Genomic DNA, 25,769 nt, shown 5'->3' with positions numbered 1-25,769 from the left:
TTAACACGTTCTTTGGCCACTTTGAGGACAGCACAGTGTCACTGACGTGGCCCGCTACCAAGGACTGTGGGCTCTCCTTCTCCATGACCGACGTGAGTAAGACATTTAAACGTGTTAACCCTGGCAAGGCTGCTGGCCCAGATGGCATCCCTAGCCACGTCCTCACAGCATGCACAGACCAGCAGGCTGGTGTGTTTACGAACATATTCAATCTCTCCCTATCCCAGTCTGCTGTCCCCAAATGCTTCAAGGTGGCCTCCATTGTGCCTTTACCCAAGAATGCAAAGGTAACTGAACTAATTGACTATTGCCCCGTAGCACTCACCTCTGTCATCATGAAGTGCATTGAGAGACTAGTTAAGGATCATATCACCTCCATCTTACCTGTCACCCTAGACCCACTTCAATTTGCTTACTGCCCCAATAGGTCCACAGACGATGCAATTGCCATCACACTGCCCTATCCCATCTGGGCAAGAGGACTACATACTGTATGGGGCATACAACAGTCTCAGCTCTGTAGATTTTACTGCAAAGAGACAGAATCAATAGATCATTTATTCTGGTATTGCCCCTATGTAGTTTGTTTCTGGTCACAGGTTCAGGAATGGCAAAACAATCACAACATGCAATTAAAATTAACCTTACAAATAGCAGTGTTGGGCGATTTGGAAAGCCATAGACAGTCAATAAATAATATAATAATACTCATAGGAAAGGTTTTCATCTTTAGCTCACAATCTGTGGATAATATACGATTAGAAAGGTTCAAAAATTTTGTAAAACATCACAGCACAATTGAAAATTATATGGCACATGGAAACCAAACGAGGGTGGTCTATGGTGATAGGTGGGATGGGCTGAGAGTGGCCGAGGGGTGAGCTTATGTTTGGTAATGTATTATTGTTATGAGACTGCTTTATATAAAAGTATCATGTATGTAAAATGTATATGTAAATGTATGTATAAAAATAATAATAATAAAAAATAAATCTGCTAAACACGTTTATGTGACCAATAAAATTTGATTGGATTTGATGTCATCTGATTCACACTCTGAAAATCCTCCAGAGCCAACCAGGGATACTATATTATCCTCGGAATCTAGACGAGAAATCGGAATGATCCTCACTCGGCTTGGATGACACCCCTATCAACTCCGACCACTACTGCTGCTTTCTTCCAGCCTCAGACAACCCCATTCCCCAGGTCACTTCACCAGAAGACCCTTCGCCAGCAGCCCCAATCTTTCTCAAAAAGTTAGCCCGACTCGCAATGGAAGTTGAACCCAGCCATTGACAATGGTCACAAGAACTGGTCTGTGCCAAAGCCTACTGAGCGTGTTTCCACCCCAGGCAAACAGGACAGCACTTGAGTATCTTTCATTTCATTGTGAAACCATATGCCCTAGAGCACGGTACAAACTCGACTGATTAACCTTTTTGAACTTCCTCTTACCACTGGCCATCTTACTCAAGCAAGGAAGCACTGGCTATACGAGCAGATCAGAAAGTAGCGAACAGGTGACTGACATGTCGACGTGAAGTCACCTGTTCGCATTTTGGGTCTCTGTCTCCGGATTCAGACACTCAAATGTCACCTATTTTATTATATATATGTTTTAACATTGTTATGTCTCATTTGTTTTGTCTAGGCTATAAATAAGAGCTAAGTGCAATGGTCAGGTCACTCTGAGGAAGATGTCAGCTTGACGTCAAAACATCAGTCAACTGTTCGCATCCTGTACAATAAATCAATCTCAACTTTTTTTGTTGAGTGCTCCAACTCCTTTCTACGTCAAATTAGTCCTTTTGGAAGTTTTTATTGGTAAGCCCTTCTCACACTTTAAAGGCTATCCTTTCCCTTCGTGTTTTACAGTTATTCAACCTTTATTCAAGCCGTGCTTCTAATGGCACAAGTTATATTTTAAAATGTTTGTTTGGTTTCACACACACTAAGCCCTGCGACTGAGTGCCCGGCATGCCATTGACACTCTAGATTGATACATGAGCTGCACAAGGAAATAATTCATAACGCAGTGGCACAATAACACTTGTCTTATTCCCTTACACACAACTTTAAGCTTATGTTTGAATCCCCTTTTTAGAAACTACGATATGTCAGGCCACCCGCTACACCCCCATAACCTCCCTTCCCCTCTTGAAAAAGGAGTATCTTGCCGTGTCCCCCCTCTCCGATTCATTCATCCGATTTCCAGTGAGCTCTGTCCCCACCTTCTACACCTTCCACACATTGATTCCCCTAAACTCAATTGATTGAATGGATATGCTCGTTAGGATGTGGAGAAATTGGGAGAAATTAACACTGCTGAAGCGACATGACATGGAGAGAGTTTTTATGGTGAAACAATAGTCCTCCCACCTTACTCTTCCTACCTCCTCCCCAAATCCCCCCTACACTGTCCACCCAAAATATGCAACCCTCCACCCCCCTCCCACCTGCAGGCCTTGTCCATAGGGATTTGTATTGTACACAGCTGCACTGGTGCCTGGGCAAGTGAATGAATGGACAGATTTGGGGGCTGAGGGGGTAAGAGGAGGTGTGGATGGAGAGATGGAGGGGTGGAGGGAGGGAGGGATGGATAGAGGGGGGCAGGGGTAGAGGTATTAGAATGGGTGGAAGTAGATTGTATGCAGTGGAGTTTGATATAATTAGTGCGACCCTTCTCCTTATCCGTTCATATCCACCTAGAAGGACTTGCCCCCAACCCCCAATCCTTATCCCCTTCAGTCCCACCCATTTCTAACTTATACCCAGAAAGTCTAACCTCTCCAACTCCGCCCCCCTCTGAGAGTTTTGCAATTCGTTCCAGTCATTGGCAGCAGAGAACTGGAAGGAAAGGTGGCCAAGGAAGTGTTGGCTATGGTGACCAGTGAGCTGAGATAAGGCGGGGCTTTACCTTGCAAAGACTTATAGATGACCTGAAGCCAGTGGGTTTGGCGACGGATATGTAGTGAGGGCCAGCCAACGAGAGCATACAGGTCGCAGTGGTGGGTAGTATATGGGGCTTTGGTGACAAAACGGATGGCACTGTGATAGACTACATCCAGTTTGCTGAGTGGAGTGTTGGGGGCTATTTTGTAAATGACATCGCCAAAGTCAAGGATCGGAAGTATAGTCAGTTTTAAAGTAAGTTTGTCAGCATGAGTGAATGAGGCTTTGTTGCGAAATAGGAAGCCGATTCTAGATTTAACTTTGGATTGGAGATGCTTAATGTGATTCTGGAAGGAGAGTTTACAGTCTGACCAGACACTTAGGTATTTGTAGTTGTCCACATATTCTAGGTCAGAACCGTCCAGAGTAGTGATGCTAGTCGGGCAGGAGGGTGCGGGCAGCAATTGGTTGAAGAGCATGCATTTAGTTTTACTAGCATTTGAAAGCAGTTGGAGTCCATGGAAAGAGTGTTGTATGGCGTTGAAGCTCGTTTGGAGATTTGTTAGCACAGTGTCCAAAGAAGGGCCAGATATATACAGAATGGTGTCATCTGCGTAGAGGTGGATCAGAGAATCACCAGCAGCAAGAGCGACATCATTGATATATACAGAGAAAAGAGTCGGCCCGAAAATTGAACCCTGTGGCACCCCCATAGAGACTGCCAGAGGTCCAGACAACAGGTCCTCCAATTTGACACACTGAACTCTATCTGAGAAGTAGTTGGAGAACCAGGCAAGGCAGTCATTTGAGAAGCCAAGGCTATTGAATCTGCCGATAAGAATACGGTGATTGACACAGTCGAAAGCCTTGGCCAGGTCAATGAAGACGGCTGCACATTAATGTCTTTTATCGATGGAGGTTATGATATCGTTTAGGACCTTGAGCATGGCTCAGGTGCACCCATGACCAGCTCGGAAACCAGATTGCATAGCGGAGAAGGTACTGTGGGATTCGAAATGGTCGGTAATCTGTTTATTAACTTGGCTTTCAAAGATTTTAGAAAGGAGGGGCAGGATATATTTAGGTCTATTACAGTTTGCGCCTAGAGTGTGTCCCACTTTGAAGAGGGGGATGACCGCGGCAGCTTTCCAATCTTTGAGGATCTCAGACGATACGATAGAGAGGTTGAATAGGCTAGTAATAGGGGTTGCAACAATTTTGGCGGATAATTTTAGAAAGAGAGGGTCCAGATTGTCTACCCCAGCTGATTTGTAGGGATCCAGATTTTGCAGTTCTTTCAGAACATCAGCTGTCTTGATTTGGGTGAAGGAGAATTGGGGGGGTGGGCGTTTGGGCAAGTTGCTGCAGGGGGTGCTGAGATGTTTGCCGGGGTAGGGGTAGCCAGGTAGAAAGCATGGCCAGCCATTTAAAAATGCTTATTATTTCCTATCCTCAGTGCAGTGGGCAGCTGGGAGGAGGTGCTCTTATTCTCCATGGACTTTACGGTGTCTCAAAACTTTTTGGAATTATTGCTACAGGAAGAAAATTTCTGTTTGAAAAAGCAAGCCTTAGCTTTTCAAACTGACTGAGTACATTGGTTCCTGACTTCCCTGAAAAGCTGCATATCGCGGGGGCTATTCGATGCTAATGCAGAACGCCACAGGATGTTTTTGTGCTGGTCAAGGGCAGTCTGGGATGAACCAAAGGCTATATCTGTTCTTAGTTCAACATTTTTTAATGGGGCATGCTTATTTAAGATGGTGAGGAAAGCACTTTTGAAGAGCAACCAGGCATCCTCTACTGACGGTATGAGGTCAATATCCTTCCAGGATACCTGGGCCAGGTCGATTAGAAAGATCTGCTTGCTGAAGCGTTTTAGGGAGTGTTTGACAGAGATGAGGGTTGGTCGTTTGACCGCGGACCCAGTACGCACACAGGCAATGAGGCAGTGATCGCTGAGATCCTGGTTGAAGACAGCAGAGGTGTATTTAGAGTGTAGGTTGGTCAGGATGATATCCATGGTTACGGATTTAGGGCTGTACCTTGTAGGTTCCTTGATGATTTGTGTGAGATTGAGGGCATCTAGCTTAGATTGTAGGACGGCCGGGGTGTTAAGCATGTCCCAGTTTAAGTCACCTAACAGTACGAACTCTGAAGATAGATGATCAATTCACATATGGTGTCCAGGGCAGAACTGGGTGCCGAGGGGGGTCTAATAACAAGTGGCAATGGTGAGAGATTTGTTTCTGGAATGGTGGATTTTTAAAAGTAGAAGCTCGAATTGTTTGGGCACAAACCTGGATAGTAAGACAGAACTCTGCAGACTATCTCTGCAGTAGATTGCAACTCCGCCCCCTTTGGCAGTTCTATCTTGTCAGAAAATGTTATAGTTAGGGATGGAAATTTCAGGATTTTGGGTGGCCTTCCTGAGCCAAGATTCAGACACGGCTAGGACATCTGGGTTGGCGGAGTGGAGGCTTCTAATGTTAACATGCATGAAACCAATGCTTTTAAGGTTACAGAAGTCAACAAATGAGAGTGCCTGGGGAATGGGAGTGATGCTGGGGGCTGCAGGGCTTCGGTTAACCTCTTCATTAACAGAGGAACAAAGGAGGAGTAGGATAAGATTACGGCTCAAGGCTAAAAGAACTGGTCCTCTAGTGCGTTCAGAACAGAGAGTTAAAGAAACAGGTTTCTGGGCATGGAAGAATAGATTCAAGGCATAATGTAGACAATGGTATGGTAGGATGTGAGTACAGTGGAGATAAGTCTAGGTATTGAGTGACGATGAGAGAGGTTTTGTCTCTAGAGGCACCATTTAACCAGGTGCGGTCACCGCGCATGTGTGGGGGGTGAAAGATAAGGGAGGCTCTACAGTGAAATAAGACAAAAATGACTAACCAAAACAGCAATAGACAAGGCATATTGACATTAGGGAGAGGCATGTGTAGCCGAGTGATCATAGGGTCCATTGAGTAGCTATGCGAGCTGGAGGCACTGCAATTCAGACAGATAGCAGGCCGGGGCTAGCAGCAGGCTAGCAGATGGGCCTCAGAGGGACGTCGCAACGGTAGAGTCTGTTGAATCCCCCTCGGACGGTTACATTGGCAGACCAGTCGTGATGGATCGGCGGGGCTCCGTGTTGGCAGCAAAGGGTCCAGGCCAATTGGCAGAAGAGGTATTGAAATCCAGGTATTACCTGATGGAATTATTCGGCTAGCCGGGAGAAGGGCCTAGCTCCAGGCTAGTTCCATGCTAACTGGTGCTTGCTTCGGGACAAAAAAAACCCTCGGACGGTTATGTCGGTAGACCAGTCTTGATGGATCGGCAGGGCTCCGTGTCAGCAGCAAAGGGTCCAGGCCAAATGGTGAAAGAGGTAATTGAATCCCAGGGATTGCTTGATCTTTTTGGCTAGCCAGGAGATGGGCCTTAGTTCGAGGCTAGCTTCAGGCTAACTGGTGCTTGCTTCGGGACAGATACGTTAGACAGGAGTAGCCACTCGGATAGCAGCTAGCTAGCTGCGATGATCCAGAGTAAAGCTTCAGAGCTTGCGGTAGGAATCCGGAGATGTGGTAGAGAAAAGCAGTCCGATATGCTCTGGGTAGATATTGCGCTGTGCAGGCTGGCAAGAGTTGCCCGGGCTGAGGCTAGCAGTCCGAGTTAACAGTGATGACCGCTAGCAGTGGCTAACTGACTACTAGCTAGTAGCTAGTTAGCTGGCTAGCTTCAGAAGGGAGTTCCGGTTCAAAAGTGTAAAAATAGCAGATCCATGCCACATTGGGTGAGGCGGGTTGCAGGAGAGTATGTTCAGTCTGTAGATGGAAAATGAGATTTTAAAAAAATAATACAAATATATACGAAATATATATGAAGAAAAACGATATATACAAGGGACGGGACAAGACAGTCCAAACAGACATCCCCACTGCTACGCCATCTTGGAAAAAAAAGATGACTTTAATGCAAGGAAACCTACATCTGTTTTACCGAATTTCTACCAGCATGTCACATGTGCCACCAGAGGAAAAGAAACTCTAAACAACCTTTACTCCACACACAGAGACAAGTACAAAGGTCTCCCTCACCCTCCATTTGGCAAATCTGACAATAATTATATCCCCCTGATTCCTGCTTACAAGCAAAAACTAAAGCAGGAAGTACCAGTGACTCGCTTAATGCAGAAGTGGTCAGATGACGCAAATGCTAAACTACAGGACTGTTTTACTAGCACAGACTGGAATATAATCCGGGACTCATCCGATGGCATTCAGGAGTATACCACATTAGTCACCGGCTTCATCAATAAGTGCATCGAGGATGTTTTTCCCACATTAACCGTACGTCCATATCCCAGCCATGGACTGAGCTAAAGGGTAGAGCTGCCGCTTTCAAGGAGCGGGACTCTAACCCAGACACTTATAAGAAATCCCGCTATAGCCTCAGACGAACCATCAAACAGGGAAAGCATAAATACAGGACCAAGATTGAATTGTACTACACTGGCTCTGATGCTCGTCGGATGTGGCATGGCTTGCAAACTACTACGGACTACAAAGGGAAGCCCAGCCACGAGCTGCCCAGTGACACAAGCCTACCAGACAAGCTAAATTACTTCTATGACTTCTATGCGCGCTTCGAGGCAAGCAACACTGAAGCATGCATAAGAACACCAGCTGTTCTGGACGAGGTCCTGGATGGCAGGGAGCTCGGCCTCAGTGATGTACTGGGCCGTCCACACCACCCTCTGTAGCACTTAGCGGTCGAGGGTGAGGCATTTACCATACCAAGCGGTGATGCAGCCAGTCAAGACGCTCTCAATGGTGTGGCTGTATATCTTTTTGAGGATCCGAGGGCCTGTGCGTGTGTGTGGAACATGATGTTAAGACCTTAGTGATGTGGATGCCAAGGAATATGAAGGTCTCGGCCCGATCCACTACTGCCCCTTCGATGTGCTTGGGGCGAGCTCTCCCATCTTTCTCCTATAGCCCATGATCATCTCCTTAGTCCTATTGATGTAGAGGGAGATGTTGCTCTCCTGGCACTGCACTACAAAGTCCCTGACCTCCTCCCTGTAGGCTGTCTCATCGCCGTAGGTGATCAGGCCTACCACCATCATGTCGTCAGCAAACTTGATGATGGTGTTGGAGTTGTGCGTGGCCACACAGATGTGGGTGAACAGGGAGTACAGGGGGGGACTGAGCACGCACCCCTGAGGGGCCCCCGTGTTGAGGGTCAGCGTGGCTGATGTGTTGTTGCCTACCCTCACAACCAGGGGCCGGCCAGTAAGGAAGTCCAGGATCCAGTTGCAGAGGGAGGTGTTCAGTTCCAGGGTCCCGAACTTGGTGATGATCTTGGAGTGGACTGTGGTGTTAAACGCTGAGCTGTAGTCTATGAACATTGATGAAACCTATGTTCACCATACATCAGATCGCTCCAACAACCCATAGAGGCTATTAACCAAAATTAAGAAAAACATTTCCCCACATGTAAACACTGATGTAGCCATGATACACATGTGATAATCTCTGATGGCACCCACCTGTCATATCATCATACAAAATCACACAGCTCAACTCAAACAGCCGTGGCCACCCACAACCAATAGGTGGCACTGAAGACCAATATATGGACAATATAAGTAGCTAGCACACTCAGTCACAGTTTTAAACGAACACACTAGCTAGCTAGCACAGTATCTTGTTAAATGGTTACATGAGTAGCTAGCAAGGTACACACAAACTACACATATAACAGACATATGTATTCTACAGTGGCAATTGCATTGCTGCGTGCAGATTGCATACGGCGACACACTGAAAAATGACAGCAAAGTTATGGGGTGATTTTCTCTTAAAAGTTGAATTAGCTCTGCTCCACTCGGTTTTTGAGATTAGATACACAAGTTTGACATCGTTACGAAGCTTAAAATATTATAAATTTCTTGTTAATTAACAAACTATAGTTTTGGCAAGTCGGTTAGGCCATCTACTTCGTGCATGACACAAGTAATTTTTCCAACAATTGTTTACATACAGATTATTTCACTTATAATTCACTGTATCACAATTCCAGTGGGTCAGAAGTTTACCTACACTAAGGTAACTGTGCCTTTAAACAGCTTGGAAAATTCCAGAAAATTATGAAATGACTTTAGAAGCTTCTGATTGACATCAGGCTAATTGACATCATTTGAGTCAATTGGAGGTGTAACTGTGGATGTATTTCAAGGCTTACCTTCAAACTCAGTGCCTCTTCGCTTGACATCATGGGAAAATCAAAAGAAATCAGACAAGACCTCAGAAAAAAATGTGTAGACCTCCAAGTCTGGTTCATCCTTGGGAGCAATTTCCAAACGTCTGAAGGTACCACGTTCATCTTTACAAACAACAGTACGCAAGTATAAACACCATGGGACCACGCAGCCGTCATACCACTCAGGAAGGAGATGCGTTCTATCTCCTAGAGATGAACGTACTTTGGTGCGAGAAGTGCAAATCAATCCCAGAACAACAGCAAAGGACCTTGTGAAGATACTGGAGGAAACAGGTACAAAACTATCTATATCCTCAGTAAAACGAGTCCTATATCGACAGCAAGCATGAAGCACTGCTCCAAAACAGCCATAAAAAAGCCAGACTACGGTTTGAAACTGCAAATGGGGACAAAGATCGTACTTTTTGGAGAAATGTCCTCTGGTCTGATGAAACAAAAAAAGAACTGCTTGGCCATCAAGACCATTGTTATGTTTGGAGGAAAAAGGGGGAGGCTTGCAAGCCGAAGAACACCATCCCAACCGTGAAGCACGGGGGTGGCAGCATCATGTTGTGGCGGTGCTTTGCTGCAGGAGGGACTGGTGCACTTCACAAAATAGATGGCATCATGAGGGAGAAAATGATGTGGATATATCGAAGCAACATCTCAAGACATCAGTCAGGAAGTTAAAGTTTGGTCGCAATTGGCTCTTCCAAATGGACTGACATTTCACATTCTTAAAGTTGTGATCCTAGCTGACCTATGACATGGCATTTTTACTCGGATTAAATGTCAGGAATTGTGAAAAACTGAGTGTAAATGTATTTGGCTAAGGTGTATGTAAACTTCCGACTTCAACTGTACCTGTCCTCTTGCTCAGTTCTGTACCGGGGCCTCCCACTCCTCTTTCTATTCTGGTTAGGGCCAGTTTGCGCTGTTCTATGAAGGGAATAGTTTACAGCGTTGTACTAGATCTTCAGTTTCTTGGCAATTTCTCGCATGGAATAGCCTTAATATCTCAGAACAAGCATAGACTGACGAGTTTCAGAAGAAAGTTATTTGTTTCTGGTTATTTTGAGTCTGTAAACGAACCCACAAATGCTGATCCTCCAGATACTAAACTAGTCTAAAAAAGGCAAGTTTTATTCCTTCTTTCAGTTGTGCTAACATAATTGCAAAAGGGTTTTCTAATGATCAATTAGCCTTTCAAAATTATAAACTTGGATAAGCTAACACAACGTGCCATTGGAACACAGGAGTGATGGTTGCTGATAATGGGCCTCTGTACGCCTATGTAGATATTCCATAAAAAATCTGCCATTTCCAGCTACAATAGTAATTTACAACAATAACAATTTCTACACTGCATTTCAGATCAATTTGATGCTATTTTAATGGACAAAAAATGTGCTTTTCTTTCAAAAACAAGGACATTTCTAAGTGACCCCAAACTTTTGAACGGTAGTGTATGTATTGGCGCTGTATGTAGGCTACGTGTGCCTTTTCTATTTATGTAGTTCTCTCCTTGAGCTGTTCTTGTCTATTAATGTTCTGTAATATGTCATGTTTCATGTTTTGCGTGGACCTCAGGAATAGTAGCTGCTGCTTTCGCAACAGATAATGGGGATCCTTACAAAATACCAAAAAATGCTGAATCATGGAGCCGCTGATATATCCTCGTTTAGCTGCTTACCAATGTCTTTTCTTATTTCTTCAATTCTTCTTATTATGACTGTCCGATAGTTGTATTCCTTTTATTTGCTTTCGAGTTGCATTTTTGTTTCTGAAGTCAGCATACATTATTTCTGCTAAAGACAAAAAACACTCTTTCATTATGCCTGCGTCAGTAAAGGCCTTCTAAGATCCATGCAATCTCATATGTCAATTTCTCTGCAGCAGAGGTTGTTCTGATCATCAGTTGCTGCTGTCCTTTCAGCAAAGCAGTAAGTTGCTGAACTAAAATGATCCATAGGTCACTGCCAGGTGGGTATTTCTCATTGTATGTTTGGTATTGAAATGGTGTTCTAAAATTCCCCTTTTAATACCAGCGCACGTCTTCTTGCCAATTACACAAAGTGGTTTTGTGCCATGAAGTACAAAGTTGCACAATAGTTAGATTTTGCCAAAGATGGTGATAAATACTGAAGAGCGAAGCAACAGTTTACTCGACTGCACATGTTGATGCATCAGCTCAACATCTAAAGTCAGCAAAAAGAGAAATGTCCTCTCACTGTCAACTGTATTTATTTTCAGCAAACTTAACGTGTAAATATTTGTATGAACATAACAAGATTCAACAACTGAGACATAAACTAAACAAGTTCCACAGACATGTGACTAACAGAAATGGAATAATGTGTCCCTGAACAAAGGGGGGATCAAAAACTGTCAGTATCTGTTGTGGCCACCAGCTGCATTAAGTACTGCAGTGGATCTCCTCCTCATGGACTGCACCAGATTTGCCAGTTCTTTCTGTGAGATGTTACCCCACTCTTCCACCAAGGCACCTGCAAGTTCCCGGACATTTCTGAGAGGAATGGCCCTAGTCCTCACCCTCCGATCCAACAGGTTCCAGACATGCTCAATGTGTTTGAGATCCGAGCTCTTCGCTGGCCATGGCAGAACCCTGACATTCCTGTCTTGCAGGAAATCACGCACAGAACAAGCAGTATGGAGGGTCATGTCAGGATGAGCCTGCAGGAAGGGTACCACATGAGGGAGGAGTATGTCTTCCCTGTAACGCACAGCAGTGAGATTGCCTGCAATGACAACAAGCTCAGTCCGATGATGCTGTGACACACCGCCCCAGACCATGATGGACCCTCCAAATCCAAATCGATCCCGCTCCAGAGTACAAGCCTCGGTGTAAACCTCATTCCTTCAATGATAAACGTGAATCCGACCATCACCCCTGGTGAGACAAAACCGTGACTCGTCAGTGAAGAGCACTTTTTGCCAGTCCTGTCTGGTCCAGCAACGGTGGGTTTGTGCCCATAGACGATGTTGTTGCCGGTGATGTCTGGTGAGGACCTACCTTACAACAGGCCTACAAGCCCTGAGTCCAGTCTCTCTCAGCCTATTGCGGACAGTCTGAGCACTGATGGAGGGAAAGGCCTTTTTAGTGTCCTAAGTTTTCATAACTGTGACCTTAATTGCCTACCGTCTGTAAGCTGTTAGTGTCTTAACAACTGTTCCACAGGTGCATGTTCCTTCATTGTTTATGGTTCATTGAACGAGCATGGGAAACAGTGTTTTAACACTTTACAATTAAGATCTGTGAAGTTATTTGGATTTTTACAAGTTATCTTGGAAAGACAGGGTCCTGAAAAAGGGACATTTCTTTTTTTGCTAAGTTTATCTTATACTGCTACCTAATAGGCAAGCGAAATAGTGCAGCTAACTGCCCCAGCTACCTAGCCAGAGACTGTACCTGAGTTCAAAGGCTAGGTAACTAGCTAGCGTGCTAATCCATGAAAGCTAGATAAACAAATTGAATAGAAACTCGGTCATGTCGATGTTAGCTAGCTGTCATCTAACTTTTGCCAGCTAGCGAAGCTAACCAGCTAGCTAGCCAGCAAATGTGATCTACTTAGCTAGTTAGCTATATCATGCCAAATATGATCTCATGTTAAATTGTCTAGAAGAATGTCTATATTCAAAAATATGTTTTAGGTTTTACCTAATGCTAGCTGGCAAGCTAACATTTCCTAGTGAGGTAGGTAGGACAGAGGTGCTCACAAATGTTAGCTAGCTAGCTAGCTCTTAGCTTGTTCAGCAGCATGCTAAATCATTTAGCAGAATGTCTGTATTCAAAAGTTTTTGTCAACACTTTTATACTTTGAACAATGTTTCTTTCTAGAAATCTCTTCTGTCTGGCCTTTGCACACTTCTCATAGCCACTTCCATCATGGTTCTTCACGACGCACTCTCACATAACGTCAGTGTCAACACAACATTCTGGGCATCTTTATTTCAAGCACGTTTCACAGATGAGTAGATCTCACGTCGGGGGCATTTTTCAGAAACCAGTGAACCTCACCAATAATATGGCTTGAGATCTTGAGATAAACTCGTTATTCTTGGAATAATTAAGTTTACCAATGAATCATCATGGTTTCAAACATGGGACAAGACACATCTTGGAAGTTGACTATGGTCTGAAAAACAACCATTTCTGTTCCTGGGACAGAGCAACAATGCATCACACCCAAAAGTGAGAAAATAACTATTGATTAACTGTGCAACCATTGAAAATAAGGTTGAATGATGATACAAAAGGGTTCAATATTATACACATTTGTAAGTACATTTATAAATGTTTAATAGCTGGAGGTAAATAGTGGCTCACTATTCAGAAAGCACTGACAGGCTATTTCAATATTTTGACCAATTTGTTATAACCCATTTATTAACGGTTTATAATGCATTTATAAATGATTAATAACGTAATTACAAACCCTTTATAAACCCTTTACAAATGGAACCTTATTTTAAAGTGTTACCAGAAAGGCAGCAGTACATCAGTCCTCAAGGGCGGTTGTTGAAAAGTGACCTATGAGATGATAGATAAATCATAGTCTGGCAGCAACAGCCACTATTCCCTACATAGTGTATTAGTTTTTTACCAGAGACCTATAGGCCCTGGTTAAAAGTTGTGCACTACAGTATATGGAATAGGCCATTTGGGATGCAAACATAATGACTAACAATGACAATGACACATTTATAGAACTGTCTCAATGGTGAAACATAAGAGGTGAAACACAATCATTGGCTGTCATGTCCCATAGGAGCTTGGGGAGTGACACACAGTTTGAGGGACACTTAGCCCAGCAGGCTAACAGCCGTTAGCTTCAAAATTCAACAATGGCTTCAAAGCATAGCCTGGCTAATATAAGAGGCCTCTGATCGCATGAGCAACAATGGCATTCAAAACTCATAGGGACAAGAGAAAGAACGACTTGATGGATGGATGGATGGTTGGATTATTCCATATAAACATGCAATGCGTATTGTTCTTTTCATTCTGAGATACTAGTTGATACATGCCCTTTAAACCCATCTGTAAAGGCCCTATTCAGATGGCTTTGAGAAGCTTTTCATGACATGAAATGAGGGTTATCATTGTGATTCACTTGATTGAAGTTGGAACCACAGTGAAACTCAATACTAGTGGAGTGAAGGAAGAGTCCCACAGAATAGGATTTGTCCCGTCTAGTAATTATATTTCTATGGGCCTTACATTCGCCACCTTCACCTTTTCTTTGACCCTACTTGATCAGGATTCTCTGGACGCTCTCCCAGTTCTTGGAACTTCAGCATTAAGTCCTCTGTTTCTGTCTCTCTCTCTGTCTCTCTCTGTTTGTTTGTGTATCTACCCTCTCTCTCTTTATCTCTATCCATCTCACTCCTCTTCCTCCCTCATGCTCGCTCCCTCTCTTTTTTTTCTCTCTCTCTTCCCCACTCTCTATCTCTCTCAATCCCTCGCTCTCACTCTGTCTCTCTGTCCTTCGCTGTGTGCTGTGGCCATCCACTTGAAAGGCTATTCAAGGATTTTTCAATGAGTCCGCTCTGCCACTGTGCGCACACATGAATGTGTGTGTGTGTATGAGAGAGAGAGAGAAGGGGAGGAGAGGAAAAAGGGAGGATGATGTTTTCAGGGCCGTGCTTCAGTACCATCTGTATGCTAATCTCCTCAAACTTTGGTAAACTTTAATCAAATGCTCAGAGGCCTCCCTCTCTCTTTCCATCGCTCTCTCATTTTCTCTTTCCCTTCCTGCCGCTCCTCTTTCTATCCCTCGCTCGCTCTCCCTCTCTCTCCCACCCTCTCTTCTTCTCCTTTTCTCTCTTCTTTCTTATACAAACATACACTCTTTTGCTATCTCTCCCTCTCTCCCTCCCTCTTTCCCCCTCCTCCCTTCTCTGTGTGCACAGCAATTACTGTAGCTCCACCGCCCTTTGTGTGGGCCACATATTTTATCCCCTATATCAACAGCAGCGGGCAACTCTTGAGTAACCCCCCCCCAGTGCCCACTCCCTCACCCCCAGTCCTCACCCCAAAGCTCACCCCCAAACAACCTCTCAAACAACCTCTCCCCCCTCCTTATCCCATCTACGAATACCCCCCCCCCTCCCCTCACCCTCTACACACACACACACACACACACACACACACACACACACACACACACACACACACACACACACACACACAAATCCTCCCTCAGCACCTGCGACTATATTGCCCTGACCCACAACAGATGGATACCCCCTGGCATCAATGGCAAGGCCCTTGGCAAACAGAGTCAGTCGTGGCACAGTGGGCATGCTTTGTCTGGGCAGAGCTTGGCCACGTCTCACAGATTAAAATAACAAAACAATAGCAAAAAATAGTAGCTGCTGAAGATGGCATTGGAAAGAATAGGAATGGATCATTTTAACACAGCACACACGTTCATATACAGGTGTGCGCAGGCACAGTCATATAGTAGGCACACACACAGACAGACACACACACCATACCTACTCTACTGTTCTGACCATATGGAGAGGTTGACATGCTGAATACAGATTCAGTGTCTCTGCAGTACAGTGAGATGTAAACAGTGTTGTCAGCAGTGCAAGTCGTAAAGAAGGATGTGTGAGACACACCCACATGCACATACACCCTACCCCACCCCACATGGTGTGTGTGTTTGTGTAGGCCAGTGGGTGGGTGGGAAGGAAGGCAGGCAGGTGGGAAGGAAGGAAGGAAGGCAGGCAGACAGACAGACAGACAGACAGACAGACAGACAGACAGACAGACAGACAGACAGACAGACAGACAGACAGACAGACAGACAGACAGACAGACAGACAGACAGACAGACAGACAGACAGACAGACAGACAGACAGACAGACAGACAGACAGACAATGTATATTAATCAGGGAGAAGCCCTGGCAATATGTCTGCTTAATGTAGGAGACTGCTGGCCAGGGACTGACAGCTACAGAACATTAACAATTAGCCTCATTTCAGGAGCAGGGCAGCTTTACAGTAGAGCAAGTTTCAGGGTACAGTGGGGAGAAGTGTGTGTGTGTGTGTGTGTGTGTGTGTGTGTGTGTGTGTGTGTGTGTGTGTGTGTGTGTGTGTGTGTGTGTGTGTGTGTGTGTGTGTGTGTGTGTGTGTGTGTGTGTGTGTGTAATAGATTAGGACATGGGCAATGCAATGTATTCCAGTGTTATATCAGAGTTCTCAAATGTACAGTATTGGTTTTCATAATCCATGCAGTCCCATGCAATTGTATTTGTTATTGTCCCTAATTTTTTTTCTCTGATAACCAAGTGTGATAAGCTATAAACCATTAGGCAGATAGTAAGGGGTGACTCCCATAAAGACACACACACGTGTATGCAGAAACACACAGAAACACACATACAAAACCATACAAAGACACCAGACCCCTGTTATGTAATCCACCAGACAGTAAGACTCCCTCCCATTAATGCCCCCACCCCCTCACCCCAGGTGGCTCAATCCCAAAATGGCCAAATCCAAAACAGAAATCATTTGTTGACATACGGCACTCTTATTCAGGTATGCAACAAGAGCATTAAATCCCTAGTCAAAGGATAACTTGACACACAGAGTGCACAAAGACACAAACAAATATTAAATTTAGACTCATGTCTTTTTTTATGACAGTGCCCCTATCCTCTCCAAAATATGCATCCCTTTCTCTCCATCTCTTTTCTAACTCCAGTCTGGAGCAACAGATTTCTCTTTCAGAGCACTCCAGCGAGAAAGAGTGTTGGCCAGAATCCTGCCCATTCCCCCAGAGTGTGTGGTGTGTATGTGGCACGTAGTTGGCTGAAGTACAGCATGGAGAGACTGAGGGATGGGCGAGAGGAGAGGGCGGGAAAGGGAGAGGAAAGGCAAGAGAAAAGGAGGGGATGAGAGCCATGTGGTTGATGTTGGTAAACAGTATCCAGTGTTGTTTTGGCATTGTAGTGGAGAGGAGTGGAGCGATATTAGTGGGGACAGGCCACACACGAGCAGGGATACAAAAAGCAGACAGACACACACACACACACACACACACACACACACACACACACACACACACACACACTCAAATACACACACACTCAAATACACACACTCTCGCAGACAAATAAAAGAAAAAACACACACGCTCGCTGTCTGCCACTTTGCAGCTGCACCAGTTTCCATGGCAACAGGGTGAACAATGTAGGAGGGTGTTTGTGTGTGTGTTCATATCCATTTGGTGTGTGTGTGTGCGTAGGTGTGTGTGGGTGGGTGTGAGTGGCTATAGGGAGGGGGATAGAGCTGTGGGGTGCTGAACTGTGGATTCTAAGGACACACACACCCACAAACTCTCGGCTCGTTTTCTTTTGTGAATGAGAGACAGACACTAGTCTACCAGTGCAGAGAGAGACAGAGAGAGAGACAGAGCGACAGAGAGAGCGACAGAGAGTGAGGGAGAGGGAGCACACACAAAGAGAGTCACGGAGAGACAGACAGAGAGAGACAGAGATATTGCTCACATTATCAATGATGATGATTCATGTCCATACTGAGAGGTAATTATTTTCAATGTCTATTTATTTGTCAAAATGAGGTATTTCAAAGTGCTATGAGTTGCAGCACTAAATGTACATTATAAGAATGATACAACAAACATATTATATCTGTTTCCCCAGTAAGTTCTATGCACCGATACTTACAAATACATAAACAAATGGAAAAAAAGAGAAAGAAAAAGGGTCAGGTACATGATGATAGAACACATTTCTGTACAAAATAATTCACTTTGAATAGAGAGAAGAATAAGAAAATAATGACATAAAAAGATATCTACCAATAACACATTTTCTTACAAAAATATAAGTATCAAATTTTTCACGATAACACTAAAGCGTAATAAAGATGTGTAGAATTAGTATCATGGTAGGAAGACAGATTTTTTTTAAACAATATGTTGTTATATTACAATGTTTCGTTGCCATTACAGTACTTTTTTAAAGGTATAAAGTTTCCAGTCTATTAATTGGCAGCTTTTGGACAAAATGTATAAAAATCCAAAGAAAAAAATGGATATAAAACAAGGCAGATTCTGAGTGTATTTCTGTTATTTACAGTAATGTTATTTACAAAAGTGTCAGCTAGCAAGGTACATAGTTATTACATCCATTGACTTGGGGCGCTATTCAATCTGTATCGCTGGTAATTTCCCATTGAGCCGACATATGCAGCGTTTACCATGAACGCAGTCTCCGCTAATTTCAATCACCTTGGAACGCTGAAGTTCTGTGAGACGGATTGAATAGAGCCCTTAGTTTGAGCACCAGTGCAAGAGAGGAAGAACAAGAGGGAGAGGGAGAGGGAGAGAGGATGAGAGAGAGAGACGCCAAAACTTCTTGACATCATAGTTGTGAGCCAACGTGTGACAGCGTTACAGTCTTTGTTATACTGTGGTTTTACTAGGGTCTTCTGTTTGCAGTGGTGAAGGCATAGAAAGTGTACTCTGCTCCTAAGTGAGAACTTTGAACTCTGAAATACACTATGCCCGGGGTGTATTTATTACGCACCCAACGGTAGAAAATGGACTGAAACAGGGAGGGAATACCTGAACTTGTCCATTGAGAAATGCGGGTTTTTGCTTTCCGTTACAACATGTTTTGCCATGGTGGCCCTAATGAACATGACCCCTTTGAAAGTCACTAAGTTTGGGGCTATGTAAGTGTCACATTCAGTTAAAAAAAACAAGGTACAAAAAAAGAAAAATTATACAAAAGAGAGAGGACCCAGAGAAGCATGCTCCTGCTCTCCTTTCTTTCACCTCTCTCATTCTTTTCTCTTCTTTTTTTCTAGAAAAATGATACAAAAGAGAGAGGACCCAGAGAAGCATGCTCCTGCTCTCCTTTCTTTCACCTCCCTCCTTCTTTTGTCTTCTTTTTTTCCTGAAACATGTAAAACTCTAAACATTCTTAACGTCAACAAATGTGCAAAAAAAGTGGCGGAAGTAAAAGTCCTGTTGTGGCCCGGCCACCCGCCTCTCCTGTGTCGCTCCAAGTGTGTGTGTGTATATAAATTGAGACAGAGAGAAGGGGGTTCATCTGTGTGTGTGTGTGTGTGTGTGTGTGTGTGTGTGTGTGTGTGTGTGTGTGTGTGTGTGTGTGTGTGTGTGTGTGTGTGTGTGTGTGTGTCTGTGTGTGTGTGCCTATGTTTGTGTTATGTGCCACTGACAAGTCTTAGCGAGTCCTGGCCTGCTCCAACCTCCTGATCAGCTGTTGCCTCCGCGCCTGCAGCCTGTCCTTCTCCTGCGTCAGCCGCAGCTCGTCCACCTCCAGTGACGACACATACTCTGCCGCCTTCTTTAAGATCAGCACCTTAGCCGCCTTCTCGTTCCTCGCCAGCTCGGGTACGTGGTCGCGGAGTGTGAGGAAACTGGAGCGGAGATCGTTGCGCCGTTGGCGTTCCAGGATGTTGTGGTTTCGCCGCCGTTCGAAGTCTTCGGAGTCGGAGTTACCAGAGGAACCGCCACGCGGGCTGCTATCACCGCTGGCGTTGCGTTTGTGTTTGGATCCTGCCGTTGCCATTGTGAAGGAGCCAAATGACGTCAAGGTCGATGATGATGATGATGAAGAGAGTGTGCGGGAAGGTTGGCGAGGAGCGTCAGAGGTCTTATATTTCTTGGAGGGGGGTGCGTGATCATCGTCAGAGGCGTATGGCGAGGGAGCGGCGTAGTTGTGCTGCTGCTGGTGGACCGAACTCTGCTTCAGGATCAGCTCCTGACCGTAACCGTTTGACCCCGCTGATCCCCGGTTGCTAACGAATCGGCTCACGACGCCAGATGAGGCCACGCCCCCGGAAGCGGCACCCGTCTTCGGCCGTACTGAGATGGTGACCGTGCCGGTGGCCAAGGGCGACAAGCCTCGCCGCTTCTCCACGGTGACCACATCAATCTCTTCGCCGTCCGAGTCATCTTCGCCCTCCTCCTCATCTTCGTCCTCCTCTTCTTCATCATCGTCTTCATCTTCTGGGAAAGGAAAACAGAAGAGTGAGTTAGGTAATTGTTCTGACTCACCAACTGTGGGAACTATGTCACCTGTGTGGGTTTTAAAAAAAAAATTTATTTCACCTTTATTTAACCAGGTAGGCTAGTTGAGAACAAGTTCTCATTTGCAACTGCAACCTGGCCAAGATAAAGCATAGCAATTCGACACATACAACAACACAGAGTTACACATGGAATAAACAAAACATACAGTCAATAATACAGCAGAAAAAAAAGGGGGGAAAAAGTCTATATACAGTGAGTGCAAAGTGCGGTGTGTGTGTGTGTGTGCATGCGCGTGCACGTGTGTGTGCATGTGTTTATACATTTTACTATAATTGTGAGTACCAGAAGTCCTCACAAGAATAGTAAACCAACAAAAATTCTGAGAAGTTGGGACTTTTTGCCAGTCCTCACTTGAAAAAAGGCTATTTTAGGCTTAGGGGTTAAGTTTACGGTTAGAATTAGGTTTAAGGTTAGGGTTAGGGAAAATAGGAGTTTGAATGAGAATCAATTGTTGGTCCCCATAAAGTCCTCACAAGTATAGCAAGACATAGATAGATGTGTGTGTGTGTGTGTGTGTGTGTGTGTGTGTGTGTGTGTGTGTGTGTGTGTGTGTGTGTGTGTGTGTGTGTGTCTTTCTGCCTCCTGCTCGCATAAATGTGTGTGTGTGTGTGGAAGTAGTGAAATCATTACTAAACTCTCTACTCACTGCACAAGGAGAGTACTCTTCATGCTTATTGTCAGTCACCTGTAGCACTAATCTAGTCCACAGGCTTTTACATGCTTCATCTGACTGACTTGTAGACAGGTTGTATTCTTTGTTTTCAGTCCTACAACCCTTATTTGGCCTTTCCTGCTCATCTTTACCCACTACAGAAATGTCTGAGTTGTGTCCATGTTCTCTCACTCTTGAAAAGGTTTTGACATCACCAGTTAGGCAGTTACTGATGATGAAATGGGATACGCAAAGCATTTAAAAAGTCATAATTCCTGATCGGTGTTAACTTGAAGGATTTCAAAACAAAATATTTAGCTATTTTCATAATTTACCGCCTTCTTTATCTTCATTTTACCTAAGCTGGTATATTACTGCCGCTACATATCACAAGAAGTGAATAAATAAATAATGTGTTGACTTAAAAAACATTATTTTTTTATAATAATGGGTAGGCCTCTTTGAAGTTGCAAGAAGAAGAACACAGTCGTAAGCAGTTAGTAATTGAGGTAGCAGCCCCAGTTAAAATGCCTTTGTGATAATGGTTATCATTATCAGCTTAGTCGTTCGTAAAGCAGTGTGGCATTTTACAGCTTACAGTAACCCACTTCTGACGCCTAGACCCTCGGGAAGCCATCTAACACACACACACACACACGCACACACACGCACATGCACTTGCACGCGCACGCACACACTGAGAAGTTGGCACAGGAATCCAAACAGAACCACAGCACAGACTCAGCTGGGTGGTAAGGGGGTGTGTCTCGCTTCTCCCTCTCTTTTCCCTTTACCCTCTCCTCTCTCTTCCCTCTGTTCTCCCCCCTCTCTCTAGACAGACCACATGTGAAGCTGAGACAGCCTGGGTGATATGATATCTGGCTCACTGGGAAAGTGGGTCATACTAGTAGAGAGTGAGTGAGTGAGTGAGTGAGTGAGTGAGTGAGTGAGTGAGTGAGTGAGTGAGTGAGTGAGTGAGTGAGTGAGTGAGTGCTAGTGAATCTCCAAGGTGTAAATGTCAATTGTGTAAAGTGGCATCCTCTCCTAGTCTCCTTTCCTTTTCCTACATTGATGTGAAAGAGATGGTCTGGTGAAAGCCAGCACCTGGTTGTCAGATATCCACCATATTGCTCAAAGCTCCTTTATTTTCCAAAAGATCAGCGCAGATGAAGTGGAGATGGTGAAGAGAGGGAGCCACTTTATATGGAGGTGTATCCTTCATTGTTTTAAATGAATAATGTACAGATAAACATGTGACAGCTGCCTTTGGCTTCCAGGCATATGTAGGTTTTCTAATAAGTGTTGTATAAATCAACATTTGATACCATTTGGGTACCAAACGCAGGAGGCCTATTCTGTGCACATAGGACTTGAACATGGATAGGATATATGTTGGTATCTATAGTGACACTGTCTAATTCTGCCTTTCAAGTCTGCAGTGCGTCTACTACTCTTTTTGATGGCAAGGTGAGGAAAGCGAGTAGAAAAAAGCGATAGATGCGACTTAACGCTGCGAGCAGAAGAAGAGGCCCATGCAAACGGTTTCATCTGCAGGCTGGCGGGGCGGGGGAACGTGGTGTGATTGGATCACCGGCTTTAAGCCGAGGCGCTGGAACGGCGCCAGAGAGACAGCTGTCGAGATGGGAGCGCCTGTTCAAAGCTGTCAGCCCCCTAAAGAAACAGGCCCTCCTCCTCTTCTCTCCAGCTATCTTTCTTTTGCCAGCGGGCCGGTTGGAGGGGGTGTGCTTTTGGCAAGGCTCTATAGCTCAAGCTTCCAGCCGGCGCTGCCCAGTTGGAGGTCTCTTTTTTTTCGCAGGCGTCACAAAAGAGCTCTAGTAACTACTCACGTGAGTTTTTCGTACAGTAGTTCCATGCCAACTGCCAAACGAAAGTTGGGCTATTTAGGGTGTTAGAAGAACCTATTATCCTGTTATTAAAGAGGTTGAATTTTCCACTTTGTTGTTCTCACCGACCCCCTTTCCGAAACACCCACACACGTCCTCAACACTAAACACAATAGTTGCTATAAATTGCTTTTTACATAATGCTGTCTAATTCATGCTGGTATGAATGGCATTCGTTGAATATGTAAGAAGCAATTTCACACCCACGGAGCCCTAGTTATTTCAATAATCCTAGCGCTGAGTGTGTAATCATAGCATCCAACGAATCGTGAAACTAGGCACTTTATCAAGTAGTCCGTTTATTTAGCACGTTCTAGATTGGGACTATCTGACTGCGCCAAGTACATCGCCCTATACAACCCGTGTGTCTAGATGTTCGGTGTAAACTGGATCTAAATTCGTATTGCACACACTCCTCCAATTTTACTGCCATCTGCCGGTGAAGCGTCTGCCTATTACATAAACCCTCTCATTCATGTGGCACAACCACTCACTACCGCCATCACCATGTGTGTGGAACGTAACAAGGTAATCCCATTCTGGGCCAGTCATTTGAACTCTTAACTTCCAATCACCCCAATTACTATTACCCTAACAAAACAATAATAATAACAATAGCCTAATAATAATGCCATCTGTTATTTGAAGCAGAATGATATCAATTCAACAAACTAAAACTGGGTTTTAGCATTAGTATTGAGGTTTTAGGCTATTAGCTGTTGTATTGTAGGTTACAGTAATCAAAACGAAGGGTATTTTGCGTATGCATCCTCGCCGAAGGTATTCACTTACCGGAGTCGCTCTGAGTTTCCTTGGCACTACAACGGGCAGTAGAGGCGGGGACCGTCCCAAGTGGACATCTGCTGCTGCTGCTACAGTTTCTTTTGTTGACAGGGAAGGGGAAGACTATCGTGGGGTCCACACACTCCGACACGGAGCGGCTCAGCTCAGACGCCTTGGTAGTGATGACAGCGGCAGTAGTGACATTTTTACTAACTCCACAGGCAGCCGCTGTGATAATGGCTTTGCTTAGCTTCTCTGTGACCACCCTCTCTAGCTTTTCCCTGGCAGAGAAGCCGCTCCACATACAGTCCTGAATGATGATGGAGTTGGGGTTATTATTCAAAGCGGAGCCGCCGAACAGGTCTCCATCCGACGCACCCCAAATATCTTCCTCAGGCAAGAGCAGCAGCTCCGAGGTCCATTCGCACCCCAGCGGGTCGCCTAATCCAAAACTCATGGGACCTGCTGCCGAGTCGCCCCAGTCCCCCACGGACGCGGAGGCCAGCTCTCCGGGTAGCGCCGCTCGGCTCGGGGAGAGGGGCGGCGTAGGCAGTAACTCAAATTTCTTCCAGATGTCCTCTCCGGGAGGCGCAGAGTCAGGACCGCAGAAATAGAAGTCATCCTCGTCTGGATAGAAGCAGGGTTGTAGTGAGTCAAAATCCATGTCGGAATTTTTACTTATAATCGCCGGCATTCTATCCCACACTTGGAAAGCCTGTAGAGAAGGACAGGAGATAGTTTAGACACAATGAAATAAGGCAGACACACATCTCCATACAGTTCCTATTGTAAAGCCCAGATAACCTACATCTTATGCACAACATTCTACAGCTAACCTGCCAAGTGCTCAAAAGTATTGCAAGTACTTTGGAAAGAACAGAGGCGAGTGTGGGTAAACTGACATGAAGTCACCTTTCCCGCTATGATGGTGTTCTTGGCATATTATTCAAACAAGAATACCAGTTTAATTTTTATTTTTTAACATTTATTTAACTAGGCAGGTGTTCAGAACAAATTATTATCTACAATGACGCCTACACCGGCCAAACCCGGACAACGCTGGACCAATTGTGCGCCGCCCTATGGGACTCCAAAACACGGCCGGTTGTCATATAGTCTGGAATCGAACCAGGGTCTGTAGTGACGCCTCTAGCAATTATAACTATTCAAAAGTATATCAACTCTAAAAGTCCCATGACATTCGTATTCGTTAACAGGTTGACCATTTGGTAGTCAAATCAGAGTCAATACTAATAAAATAAGCGACACTTTCACCGGAAAAAAGAAAGATGCTCACCTCGCGTTGACTGAGGTTGTGGTGTGAGTCGTGTGTTGTCTCGTCACTCTCTCTCTCTCTCTCTCTCTCTCTCTCTCTCTCTCTTCGCAGTTCAGTTCTAAACTCTAGGAGCCCACATCTACTCTTGCGTCGCGCAGACAGATCTCTGACACACATTGTATGGGCTGCGGAGTGTTATAGCCTACACTCCAATCCACTGTGTGTGTGTTGGAGGGGAGCTCCGCCCATGGAGGGGCGGGGCCGAGTTTGGTAGACGGCGTGAGGCAGACGGACAGGCATGTTGGCTGGCTCGCAGTGTAGCTTTCTATAGCTCACGACGGGCTTTAATCCCTCCCCAGAGAATAAATATTACATTATCATCCCTTATCCTCCATGATGGCTAATTTCCTCCCCTTTTCAGAAATGGATAGGGGTGAATTACGGGCAAATGCATAAAATATACTTTTATGTATAAAGGCTCCAATAATCCATACCATAATTATTTCTTATCCAACCTCTAAAATACATTTGATGTGAATTCTGTTTGTTTAAAGAAAAGCATATATGCTGTTATACTGGCTTGTTATAACAGGGAAGTCACGATGGCCTGGCGCATTACTCAGTCCTAGAGCTGAACCCAACTCTCACCATTGTGTGGAGGCATTGAGGTAACCGCATATCTGGATCAAAAAGTCGGGATCACTGCGCCCTCATGTGGACTGGATTAAAACATGAGCGTTTCAACAGATTAAGTGCTGTTGTAGTTTATCTGCGGTAAATTGTCGAACCATGAGTTGAAAGCGAAGTACGGATTTTGTTCTTAATAGTGAATAATTAACATGTTATTTATAACCATTACTTACACTAAACACACCTATA

At 44.8% G+C, this 25,769-nt stretch overlaps 1 protein-coding gene across 2 annotated transcripts; it reads right to left on the bottom strand.

The window, feature by feature from the left end:
• Positions 1-17,736: 17,736 nt before the first annotated feature.
• On the bottom strand, positions 17,737-25,090 carry LOC106607551 (N-myc proto-oncogene protein). Of its 2 annotated transcripts, none has more exons than XM_014204589.2 (3): positions 24,912-25,090; positions 23,624-24,329; positions 17,737-20,188 (listed from the first exon to the last, which is right to left on the bottom strand). In XM_014204589.2, exons 1-3 carry the CDS (start codon positions 25,065-25,067, stop codon positions 19,404-19,406), a joined length of 1,647 nt encoding a protein of 548 aa, XP_014060064.2. In that variant the 5' UTR covers positions 25,068-25,090; the 3' UTR covers positions 17,737-19,403. The 2 variants fall into 2 exon arrangements, with proteins under 2 accessions (XP_014060064.2, XP_014060063.2); XM_014204588.2 differs by having other exon boundaries at positions 17,737-20,191; positions 24,912-25,089.
• Positions 25,091-25,769: the final 679 nt, after the last annotated feature.

The sequence above is a fragment of the Salmo salar genome, chromosome ssa06 (assembly GCF_905237065.1).
Source record: "Salmo salar chromosome ssa06, Ssal_v3.1, whole genome shotgun sequence".
NCBI lineage: Eukaryota > Metazoa > Chordata > Actinopteri > Salmoniformes > Salmonidae > Salmo > Salmo salar.
The sequence above is the reverse complement of the archived record's forward strand: the minus strand, read 5'-3'. Positions and strand labels throughout refer to the sequence as shown.

Excerpts from the sequence above, each read along its gene's own strand:
- LOC106607551 (XM_014204588.2), bottom strand. The coding sequence starts at position 25,067 with ATGTGTGTCAGAGATCTGTCTGCGCGACGCAAGAGTAGATGTGGGCTC. Across the intron at positions 24,330-24,911 it reads ACAACCTCAGTCAACGCGAG|GCTTTCCAAGTGTGGGATAG; the intron begins GTGAGCATCTTT and ends CCTTCTCTACAG. Across the intron at positions 20,192-23,623 it reads GGAAACTCAGAGCGACTCCG|AAGATGAAGACGATGATGAA; the intron begins GTAAGTGAATAC and ends TTCCTTTCCCAG.